At 49.9% G+C, this 12,379-nt stretch overlaps 1 protein-coding gene across 7 annotated transcripts in view; it reads left to right on the forward strand.

Moving 5' to 3' along the window:
* Positions 1-1,684: 1,684 nt before the first annotated feature.
* HM13 (histocompatibility minor 13) overlaps positions 1,685-12,379 on the forward strand; it is a 38,981-nt gene continuing 28,286 nt past the window's right edge. For 5 of the 7 annotated variants that reach the window (XR_003591258.3, XR_003591259.3, XM_027977047.2 and 2 more), the window contains exons 1-2: positions 1,685-1,963; positions 10,019-10,117. Coding sequence is in view for 3 of the 7 variants with exons in the window: in XM_027977047.2 (XP_027832848.1) it covers positions 1,781-1,963; positions 10,019-10,117 (282 nt within the window). In the remaining 4 variants the exon portion in view is untranslated. The remainder of the gene's footprint in view (positions 1,964-10,018; positions 10,118-12,379) is intronic. The other 2 variants (XR_006055672.2, XR_006055673.2) reach the window with 1 other exon arrangement.

Genomic DNA, 12,379 nt, shown 5'->3' on the forward strand with positions numbered 1-12,379 from the left:
TCTCCAGTGCTTAACTAGGGCATCAGAAGCAGAGCCAGGAACCCCAGACAGTCCAGGCATGCACCCAAGCCCAAGTCACTCCTCCCCACACCCTCTCCTCACCCCTGAACACACTTGACACTGGGACCCCCACAGGCCTGGCCATCAGCAAAGCCAGCCTCCTGACCTTTGTCCCCTGGAACCGGCTAGAACCACTCTGGCCCAAGCCATATACAAATATTCACTAGATTCCTAAAGAGAGAGGTCTCTCTAAATTATCAATCGCTCTTAACATGCTGCTGCTGCTAAGTCGCTTCTGTCGTGTCCGACTCTGTGCGACCCCATAGACGGCAGCTCATCAGGCTCCACCGTCCCTGGGATTCTCCAGGCAAGAACACTAGAGTGGGTTGCCATTTCCTTCTCCATCTTAACATGCTATGTAACATATAACTACACAGTTATATCGATTTTGTTTTATTTTTATTCATTTTATTTCTTGTCCTCCCAACACCCCCTCCCATCACACTAAAAATGCAAGCTTCATGAGAGCAGGGACTGACTTTTGCCTATTTTGTTCCCTTCTGTGTCTCCAGAGCCTAGGACAGTGCCTGTAATATAATGGGATACTCAGTGTTTAAGGAATGAGGGGATGATTAAATATTGGATGAATGCATGCATGTGTAAACAAATTGTTCAGTTCAGTTCAGTCGCTCAGTCGTGTCCAACTCTTTGCGACCCCATGAATCGCAGCACACCAGGCCTCCCTGTCCATCACCAACTCCCAGAGTTCACTCAGACTCACGTCCATCAAGTCCGTAATGCCATCCAGCCATCTCATCCTCTGTCGCCCCCTTCTCCTCCTACCCCCAATCCCTCCCAGCATGAGAGTCTTTTCCAATGAGTCAGCTCTGCATGAGGTGGCCAAAGTACTGGAGTTTCAGCTTTAGCATCATTCCCTCCAAAGAAATCCCAGGGCTGATCTCCTTCAGAATGGACTGGTTGGATCTCCTTGCTGTCCAAGGGACTCTCAAGAGTCTTCTCCAACACCACAGTTCAAAACCATCAATTCTTCGGCGCTCAACTTTCTTCACAGTCCAACTCTCACGTCCATACATGACCACTGCAAAAACCATAGCCTTTGACTAGACGGACCTTTGTTGGCAAAGTAATGTCTCTGCTTTTGAATATGCAATCTAGGTTGGTCATAACTTTTCTTCCAAGGAGTGAGCATCTTTTAATTTCATGGCTGCAGTCACCATCTGCAGTGATTTTGGAGCCCAAACAAATAAAGTCTGACACTGTTTCCACTGTTTCCCCATCTATTTCCCATGAAGTGATGGGACCAGATACCATGATCTTCGTTTTCTGAATGCTGAGCTTTAAGCCAACTTTTTCACTCTCCTCTTTCACTTTTATCAAGAGGCTTTTTAGTTCCTCTTCACTTTCTTATTAGGAATTTCGGGGACTTGGACATCCCGGGATTAAGGAGATTGAGTGGGAATGGGGAATAGGGTCCTCAGGTCTCCCTCGGAGTGGATGCCCCCTGCAGTGGTCCAGAGCTCCTTTCCCTACCACCAGCATGTTGCTTAGCAACAGGCCTCCTGGCCCTCCGCCTCCGCTAGAGGGCGCGCGGGCGTGGAGACATGAACGCGCACGCGTGCGCGGCGCGGGCCGGCGAGGGAGGCACGTCACTTCCTGTTTCTTTAGGAGAACGTGGCTTTCCCCACAGCGCCGGATCTTTCTCTCTGCGTCTCCGCTGCAGCGGCCGGAGCTGGAGTCGGACTCCGAGCGCAGCTTCGCCATGGACTCGGCCGTCAGCGACCCGCATAACGGCAGCGCCGAGGCAGGCGGCTCAACCAACGGCACGACGCGACCCCCTTCCACGCCAGAAGGCATCGCGCTGGCCTACGGCAGCCTCTTGCTCATGGCGCTACTGCCCATCTTCTTCGGCGCCCTGCGTTCCGTGCGCTGTGCCCGCGGCAAGGTAGGGTCCGCGGCAAAACCGGCCGCTGTCCACCTCCCACCCTGACACGGCTGACACGGACCCTCCCCCTACCCCCGCCCTAGACGGGACAGACACCTCCTCTGTCAGGACACTGACCCTTGCCAATATCGCCCACCACTGCTTCCCCACCCCAGGTCCACATCCCGGGGCTGACCTTAGGTGCCTTAGGATGTGGGCACCCATCCGCGAACCAGGTGCCCGAACTGACCCCTTCCTCAAATAGGGACTGGCTTCCATCCCCGTTCGCACCTTGACGCGTCCCTCCCTCTGTGCGTCGTGCTGGAAGCACTGTTAGCAGACCCTCACACTATAATTCGAGCACTGTTTTGAGCCTGCTGGTCCCGGCCAGACCACCTTCACCCTCGGCTGTCGCTGCACATTCCACCTGGGACACTCGCCGCATCCCAGGCTCTGGGTCAGCATCCCTCTGCACCTGCTGGGGCGCTGGTCCTCACATCTGAATGGTACAGTCTCTTCTTCCTCACCGTACCCCCCTCCCCGGGTAAGTTCTGGAACCCAGTTTCATCCCTAGGCTCTCACACCTGTCTGGCTGGGATCTGTGACCCACAGAGTACAGATCAGGCCCTTGCCCCACCTCAAAAACAAAAAAAGTAACACAGAAATATTAACTCCTAGAACCGCTAGCTCAGGCCCCAGTTTTTTTGTATCACTTTCTGGAACCAGTTCCAGTCAGCCAGCCAGCTCCTCAAAACTTGGCACTTTGGTGCCTCTCTATTTTAACCATAGACCCCAAGTCTGCTGGTTTCCTCTTCCTTGCATAACACTCAAGCTTGGACCTATCCTAGCCTGAGCCCAGACCCTATTCCTAACCCTGTTCCCACCCCAGACCCTGACCCTACCTCAGAGTAGCTCCTCTCTTCATGCCCCTTAAGACAGTCCTTCCACCAAATTGGAGTAACTCAGCTGAGTTAGTGAGCTGCCGTTGGCCTCTCTTGTAAGACTGGGCCAGGCTCCATCCCTGGTCTTCAACATCTGTCCTGTTGTATACCTAAGAGGATCCCAGGGCTTTCCACCTCCAGACTTCCTTCCTCCCACCCTCCCTCTCTATAGGAAGCTCTCTCTAGCCTTTTGCACCAATGGCTTCTCGCTTCCTGTAGGCCTGTCAGTCGTCCTCCACCAGTTCCTGATCTGCCGCTCCCTGCTGCTCCTCCCCCACCCAAACCTGAAGTTGAACCTTAGCGGAAGCTCTCTTACCCAAGGAGGGCAGATCCACAAAACAGCTGCCGCTTTTGAAACTGCTCAAACCCAGGTTCTCGAAACATTACCCAACTTGAGCAGTGGCTGGGGCCTGCCACCTTTCTTTCCCAAGATCGGAGAACTTTCTGCTGGTTCCCTCTAGCTCAGATGCAGAGGGGATTGGTCAGGCATGGCTTAGATGGCCCCATCTGCCTTACTGTTCTGCCTCTTTTAAGCAGTGTTCAGGTAGCCTCCCTGTTGTGCCATACACGCAAACACTTGGTGCAGGGAGAAGTTCTGAAATAGATCAGGACAAAGGAACTGAAGGGCAGCATGGAATGAGCTAGGCACTTGATGTGAGGGGCTCCCCAAACTTGAGTAATTCTCCATAGCACCTTCTACACATGGATTACTAATCTCTTTAGAAAACATCTTCCAAACAACAGAATTTCCTGAACCTCCACTGTTGTCCAGGACAGAGGGATGCTGCAAAGATGAGTGGGTCAGAGCCCTATCACCAAGGAGTTTAGGTGTCTGGATGAGCGGGGAATAACTAGATCTGAGACTGTAATACAAGTAGTGCTGCAGGGTTTAGGGAGAAGATTGAGCACGCCTGGGGCTGGGCAGGGCAGCTTTGTGCTGGAGGTGGACTCGAGCCTTCATGTAGAGGTTGAATTTCAGCCAGAAGACATTCGAAGCAAAGGAAACTAGGGAAGTAGCTGCACACGGCAGTTTAGGAGTTGGTGGGAGGTCTGGAGTGGCTGGAGCAGAGGGTAAGAATGGGAGAGAGCTTTAGATCTAAATACCTCTCCCCAGCATCTCCTGAGAGACAAGGGGACTGGAAAACTGTATGGAGTTGCAAACAGCTTGACCATTAGTAGCCTCCAACCACCAGGGTATCCTAAAGCTTACAAGCCTTCACTCTGGTTCTCCCAGGTACTGACTGAGGCAGGCAGAGCCAGTTTTATTATCACCATTGTATAGAGAAACTGGGAAGCAAAGAAATGATTTCTCTGCCAGTTAGGGGCAGAACCAGCTGTTCCTACTCCTGGGCTCTCTCCTGGATGCAGTTGCCTGCATCATACAAGTGGCATTTTGGCCTGGGGAGAGGAGAGGCTAAATGACTCCCATTTTCTGCCCTGAGTCATGTTTCTGTGATCATTTGGCAAGGGGAGAAAAGTTAGCTTGGGGGCCGAGGAATTTTGATTTCCCACTAGTGTTGGACCCCCACAGCCAGCTGAGAGAGGGCATGTGAGGACAAAATTCTCCCTGGAGCCAAGTTGTCCGTGACAGACAGAGTGAGTTGTGAAATCATGGGAGGAGAAGGTGAAGCGTCCAGGAGTGTGCTGGGAGGAAGTAGCCGTGGGCGGAGCCATGCGAGAGCAATGCCTGTCCCTGTCTGAGACCTGTGTTGCCAAAAGGGACAGCTACTCGTCAGATCGATTCAAAGGCCTTTGGCTGGTAACTCAGAGGAGCCCCCCAGCCAGCTGGACTGGTCTCCTGGTTTGTGCCAGGCCCTGGCTGGCTACCAGGAGTGCCAGATGAAGAGGCCAAGCCTTGCCCTCACAGAACTCAGTCCCCAACGAGAGATAGCTGTGTGACCAGCCGCATGCTCAAGGAGGCTGCCGTGATCTTTGCCAGGGTGGGCAAGAACTCAGCAGGCGGGGCAGGAGAGGGAGATGTGGGACCACAGGTGTGTTCTGGGAGGCGGTGAGCAGTTTGATGCGAGTCCAGCACAGGTGCTGGGGTGAGGTAACAAGATGCTCCAGGAACCTGCAGCCTTTCTGAGGTACGGAATCCCGAAGGCAGCGCAGCAGCCAATCTTCATAGCCACTACATGTTTTGTGTTTGTAAAAGTTCAGGCAACACAGAAGCATGAAGGAAATCCCCGCCCCATACCACTTCCTTGGAAGTGACCCTGGTAGCTGTTTGGTGCTCATCCTTTCCCACCTTTTTCTGCGTGTATACAGACATGTACGTGCCCGTGTGTGTATACGTATGTAAGTTTATTTTTATAAAAATGGGATTTTGCAGTACATACTGCTCTGAAACCTGATTCTTCTTTTTTTTTTTTTTTTCCAATGCAGCAGTATGTCTTGGTCATTCTCCTGTGTCAGTACATGTAGACCTATCTTGTTTTATGGTGGGGAGGGTAGGTTACACACACCCATGGTATAGAATTCCAGAAGGACTGAGCAAAGTCTCCCTCCCAGCCCAGCTGCCCAGTTTCCCTCCCCAGGGGCATCCTCTACTGCCTCTTTCTTGGGTATCCATCAAGAGGTGTATGTGCCTTTGCAAGTAAATAAGCACACGCTTCCCCCACCTTTGCTCTATAACTGTTGCACTTTGTTCGTTCTGTAGTTTAGTCGCTCAGTGGTGTCTGACTCTTTGAGGCCCAGTGGACTGTGGCCCACCAGGCTTCTCTGTCCATTGGATTTTCCAGGCAAGAATATTGGAGTGGGTTGCCATTTCCTTTTCCAGGGAATCTTCCCAACCTGGGGATCGAACCCATGGCTCCTGGTGCGTCTCCTACGTTCCACGCAGATTTGTTACTGGGGAAGCCCGCATTTCGTTGTAGACACACTCTTGTTTGCACCTTGCTGTCTCCACCACTTACATGCTTCAGATCTAACACAGCAGTACGCATGGAGAAGCTCTGTTCTTTGATAGCTGTATGGTGTCCCCCTGTACCCACAGCCGTGATTCTCAAAGTGTGATCCCTGTACCAGCAGCATCAGCATCACCTGGAAACTTGTTAGAAACACATGTCTGTTCACAGGCCCTACTGCCAGTTCTGACGTGCTCAAGTGTGAGGACGCCTGATTTGGAGTCCTCCACTGGTCAGTCAGTTTGTGTCAGTCTTCTGCTGTCATAAGCCATGCTGAAATTAATCTCATTATACATTTGTTACTTCACGTTGCTCTGTGTATTTGTAGGATAAATTCCTTGAAATCGATTAGCTGGGTCAGAGGCTCTGTGCATGTTTAATTTAGATGGCTTTCATCAAATTGTCTAGGGCAGAGGTGGTACCAGTTGATACTCCCGCCAGCAGTGACCTTGACTCTCATTTAATGGTTGCTTGGTAGCCCATTACCAGAGGTTTCTGAGCTGTTGTGCGATGCGATCAGGTCCTTCAGAAAGAGCTCCTGATAGAGGAGGGGGCAGGCGGGAAGGGGGCTGGTGAGGTGGTGCTCATGGAGCCTGCAGTGGAGGGTGAAGGCCTGGGGTGGGTGTAGTTTGGGAAAGGCACACACAGTGAGGAGAGGAGACCGGGGGCGCCAGAATGGCCCATGAGTCCCAGATCCTTTGTAGGGCATGGCCGGGAAGCAGAACTCCCAGAGCTCCAGCAGAGCCAACGACTTCAGCGAAGTTGGCATCCTTCTTCCTTTGCTGCTCTTGCTTCCGCCCTGATAACCAAGCATCCAGAGTGTCACTGGAAGCTGAATTTATTTCTGCTGTTTGTGTCAGCTCCCAGCCACTCAAACCCACCCCAGGAGCCATTGCATTTGCATACGAACATCTAGTTTAAAAATCTAAATTGAATCTGTGGAGAATCTGGCCAACTTCTAGTATTTTTGTAACTACAGAGATTCTGTTGCTGCCAGGATTCTGTTCCTCAGAAAGGTCACAGGCCCCCTGAGCATTTTGACATAACTTTCCAGCAGAAATTTCCAGATAGGAAAGGCAGAGGACTTCTAGGGGGTGATAGCCAAGAATTTGGACTGTGGAACCAGACTGCCTCAGCATACCTTCTGGCTCTGCCTCTTGGCCAGCTGTGTGACCTTAAAGCGAGTTACATCATCTCTCTGAGCCTCGGTTTCCTTATCTGTAAAATGGAGGTATAAAAGTCCCTGCTGCCTGGGGTTATTGTGAGGATGAAATCATGTAAAGCACCTAGAATGCGTGGCACCTAGAAAGCCCTCAGTAAATGTTGTCCGTGTTACTGTCCTGGTCAGTCAGATTTCAAGTCTTCTGTGCTGACTCAACATTGCACATGGGGTGTTTCTAACAGTCACACACAGAAGACCAGATTTGACTGTGTGGTGGAGCATCTGTCCAGCCTGGTTTGCCATCAAATGATACTGAGCCTATTCCCACCCAGAATCCTGGGCTGAATTGAAGTGAATGTGTGGAAATGAGCAGGGATGCTGGTTTGCAGGTGATGCCAGAGGCTGTGGGTCCTTTCACACCACGTGCCCTGCATCTGCAGGTCCCTCTGCCTGTAAATGCTTCCCTTCCTTGTACGCAAAGCAGACTCCTCAACTCAGTCAGCATTTATCTGGCTCCTGCTGCATACCAGACCCTGTGCTTGGCCTTCACAGCTTTGCTTAAGTAATATCTGCTCTAACCACCTCTGACACTCCCTGCTTCCTCGAAGTAGTATCCTGTCCACTTTCACTTGACTCCCTTGTACATAATCATGATAGTTTGTACAACTTGTGGGAAACGCAAGCCACAACACTAAGTACTTCCAATGCAAAAATCACTGAATCCTGGCAACCCATTTTACAGCTGAGGAAATTGAGGATCTGAGAAAGAAAATGACTTGCCCAAGGTCCCGCCGCTGGGAAGAAGCAGAGCTGGCAGTGGGGCTGGGCCCGCTGACGTCAGAGCCCTCCCTCCACCACGGGGTACTCGTGCCACGTATCGCGGCAGTTCTACCACGGGTCACGCTACTCGGGGATATTCTGTTTACACGTCAAGGTCTTGGCCTACCTGCCTGTGAACACTTTAAGGTCGGGAGCTCATTTAGTTTTGTGCCCACCCTGCTGCTACACAGGAAATACAGTCACTCTATGGAGGTCCACTGAGAGGGCCATGAATTTGCCCACTCCCTACCACACAGTCGGAGAAGGCAGTGGCACCCCACTCCAGTACTATTGCCTGGAAAATCCATGGATGGAGAAGCCTGGTAGGCTGCAGTCCATGGGGTCACTAAAGAGTTGGACACGACTGAGCGACTTCACTTTCACTTTTCTCTTTCATGCATTGGAGAAGGAAATGGCAACCCACTCCAGTATTCTTGCCTGGAGAATCCCAGGGACGGGGGAGCCTGGTGGGCTGCCATCTGTGGGGTCGCACAGAGTCAGACACGACTGAAGCAATTTAGCAGTACCACACAGTGCTGCCAAATGCAGAAATCAAGGACTGGGAGGAAGGAAGGAAGATGGGCCTGCCTCTCTATGTCATAATTGCTCATCTGCTCCTAGTGGAGCTGCCAGAGAGTGACTCACACAGCTACCTGGTCCTTCCAGAGGGAAGGATCTCCCTCAGCCCTGCCTAGGCTACAGGGCTATAATGCAGCCATGCCTATTTTGGGGTTTGGCTTAGGGCCTCCCCACTTGCCCCTCCCTGATAATCACAGCTCCTTAGACAGCCACAGTACTTTACAGTTTGCCAGGCTCTTTGACATCTCATTTGATTTAAGCCTCTTGGCCCTTTTAAGTGAAGTTGCTCAGTCATGTCTGACTCTTTGTGACCCCATGGACTGTAGCCCACCAGGCTCCTCCATCCATGGAATTTCCAAGGCAAGAGTACTGGAGTGGGTTGCCATTTCCTTCTCCAGGGGATCTTCCCAACCTAGGGATCGAACCTGGATGTCTCACATTGCAGGCAGATGCTTTACGGTCTGAGCCACCAGGGAAAGCTATAGATATTGCCGTTCGGTTTGACAGATAAGTGAACTGAGGCTCAGAGAGCACACGATCTGCCTGAGTCACCCAGCAAGCCATTGTTAGAGCAGTCACTCTAGGTGCATCGTCGTGCCGTGACGGTCGCTGGGTCCTTGTGGACTGTGAGCATAGAAGTGGTCCTGAAAGCTTTTGACTTTTAGATTTATATTTTAAATGGTTTTTAATATAAATTTAAACAGAATTATTGGAGAAGGAAATGGCAACCTACTCCAGTATTCTTGCCTGGAAAATCCCATGTCAGAGGAGCCTGGTGGGCTACAGTTCATGGGGCTGCAAAGAGTCAAACACGCCTTAATGACTAAACAACAACCAGAATTACACCAATATGGATTTTCATTAGGAAGTCTTTTTGCCATGAATTCCATGGAGCTAATTTAACTTTCTGTGCAGTACTGTTAGTTCCATTTTTTCCCATTTTAATAGTACTGAACTGATTTTGCTTGCATTCAGTTGTTTCATGTAAGTATTTATCCTTTGTCAGCTCTATACCCAGATCCCATTGCTGCTAGCTATTGTGTCTGCCATTGTGAGTTTAACTGTGGCTTGTACTCTGACCAGATTCATTTTCCCAGTCACGCTTCTTGAGTTTGAGTTTTGTCAAGATTTGCTTCTCCTTGCAGTTGTTGTCTTCCCAATGCTCAGTTTTAGCCATTGTTAGTTTTGTTTTGTGGTTGGTCTGTTTCCACTTAGAATATTCACTACCTGCTGGATAAAAGACTGGCTGTCTTTATGCCTCAGCTAATCTGTAGGGAGACTGGAAGCAGCCCTCATGCGGCTGAGGGCTGCTGTCCTGTCGCCAGGGTCCAGTGTGTTCTCTTCCAGTTGTTAGGTGCCCGCTGCCTCTGCCACACATGCACTGGGTCCTCCCAGGACTGTCCCTGTCGGGGTCCCAGTCTCTTCAATGGCAAGTCAGTGGTGGGATCAGAGCATCCTGCCCCAGGGTGGATAGACGGTAGCCCTGGCAGAGGGAACAGCACTAGCAAAGCCTTGAGTCAGGAAAACATGGGGACCCCTGAGGCACCTCAGTGACCAGGCAGAAAGCAGGGAGATGAATGAGCTGTCGTGGCACCAAGTTCCCACCAGCGTCCAACCCTTGCAGGCCAGAACCACTCCCTTCTCTCAGCACGGCCTTCCTTTCATCTAGAACGCCTCGGACATGCCCGAGACCATCACCAGCCGGGACGCCGCCCGGTTCCCCATCATCGCCAGCTGCACGCTCTTGGGACTCTACCTGTTTTTCAAAGTAAGTCCTTTGTCACCTGGTGTGTCATTTGGTTTAAATAACTTTATTTTATTTTGTTCTGTTTTTCCCATCACAGGAGACATGCATGTTCATTTATAGAAAATAAAGAGCAGAAAAGTAATAACAATTCACCCCTCGACCCACTTCCCTGCTGTGATGTCGGGGGGCTCCTTCCCACCAGACTTTATTTCCCTTCTCCGTGGAGCTTTCTGTTCTGTTCTGTTTTGGTTTCTGTTTTTGTACTCTCCATGTTGGGGTGGGGTATAGCTGTGTCTCAGACATACCTCTATCATACTAATTGCTTTTCTTTTTTTTTTAATTTATCGAGGTTTATTTTCCCAATAAAAGTTATACAGGCTCAGTGTTGAAAACCTGGAAAACACAGAAAAGTAAAAAGGGGAAAACAGCAGCCATCCAAAACCCCCCTGCCAGAGACAGTCACAGAGCCCCTTTGGAGGTGTGTCCTTCCTCTGCTGCTCCCGTGCATGGTTCCTCTGTAGCTGTGACCACGTGGCGTGTTCAGTCCTGTAGCTGCTTCCCTCACTTCACATTGAAAGCATCATAAGCATTTTCTCATGTACTGCAGACTCGCAAACTTTTTATCTTAGTCTAACATGTACTGTTTTCTGATGACGAAAGTAATTTATGCAGAAAACAGAGGAGAAAAACACACAGGTCATCACCATTAACACCTTGGCATCTCCTTTCAGACTTTTCATAAGCATGTTTTCAACGTAATTATAGTCATTTTATAACTTTTTTTTAAAAATAACACAGTACAAGCACTTTTTTCCTGGTCATTGAAACATTTTCAAGGACTTCTTTTTTCTTTGCCACCCTTCATGGCCTGTGCATGGTCTTAGTTCCCTGACCAGGGATTGAACCTGTGCTCCCTGCAGTGGAAGTGCAAAGTCCTAACCACTGGACCACGACGAAAGTCCTTCCTTAAGGGTCACTCTTCATTTACATTTTAAAAATACATGTACGCAAAAAAATAAAATAAAAATACATGTATGTAGTTTAAAAATATTTTCTTTTCAATCTAAGAGGAGATGTAAATAAACCATAATACTCTCCCCAGCGTAGTTTCTTGTGAGTTATTCTGTTATGCATAGGTCCACATTTATGTAAAAATTTTCAAACAGCTATATATATATATATATAAAATATATATATCAAACATACAGTTCTTATCAGGGAGATATTTTTGTATGAGCACCGTCAGCTCTGCCTCGTTCTCTGTAACAGCTGCTTATGGTTCTGTTTCACGGATGCACCCTGAGGGGCATCCGGCGGTGGGAAGTCCCAGCACTGTAGCCGTCTGTGGGCATCGTCGTGGGCACCTCTCAGCACAGTCACGTGTTGTCAGGTGTATCTGCAGTAGGGCTACCAGCTCAGACAGCATCTCCACGTGGTAATCAGAACAGATTGTGCCACATCCTTCTGATTTTACCAGTTTATGTGCCCTCCAGCAGTTACAAGTGTGCTGACTTCCCTGTACTCCCACCTACATCGAGCAGCATCAAAATCCTTTACTTTTCCCAGTCTGTGGATGAGTCAAAAACAATGCCTGTTTCCAGTTCCATCGCTTCCTCATTACTGGATCAGAACCACCCCTTTTAATGATTTCAGAATATCCCTTCCAAGCAGATAACACCACGGCTGACTGACAGCATCGCCCTCACTTCACACAGATAACGTAGTTCTGATTTTTACTCTTGTCAGTAAGAAGGCATCAGGTAACATTAGGTGTTCACTATTTTTTCTTTTCCTTTTTTCCTGGACCTCAGGAGAAGAGGTGGATTTCTCACTTGCTTTGGTGCACAGCACACCGCCATCAGCCACACCAGGCTGCCCTCCTTGTTTTCTTCACCCCTGACACCCATCTCCATTTTCCACCTTCATTTCCCTTCACCAGACGCACCTGCCCTCATGCATTTGTGTCGTTGGATGTGTGTCTTTTTCTAAAGCATATGGTCTGAGTGTGTCTGTGTGTCTTTGGTGAGAGTCTCGTCCCCATACGTAGCACTGGATCCCTTTCCCTCTCCCCTCTACTCTTGCGATCTCTCCGTGGCTCTGTGTACGTGAGCGCGGTGCATCCAACTTGGCTTTTGGCAAAATTCTCAAGTCTCTACTGTACTAAGTGCTAGGAATACACACCCAGGCCTTTGCCTCAGGACCATCCCAATATGTTCAGTATTTTGGATTCTCTCCTTAGGCTAGATTCCCCAGAAAGGAATTTCTGGCAGCAGAGGGTGTGAA

This window comes from Ovis aries, chromosome 13 (assembly GCF_016772045.2).
Source record: "Ovis aries strain OAR_USU_Benz2616 breed Rambouillet chromosome 13, ARS-UI_Ramb_v3.0, whole genome shotgun sequence".
Classification (NCBI taxonomy): Eukaryota; Metazoa; Chordata; class Mammalia; order Artiodactyla; family Bovidae; genus Ovis; species Ovis aries.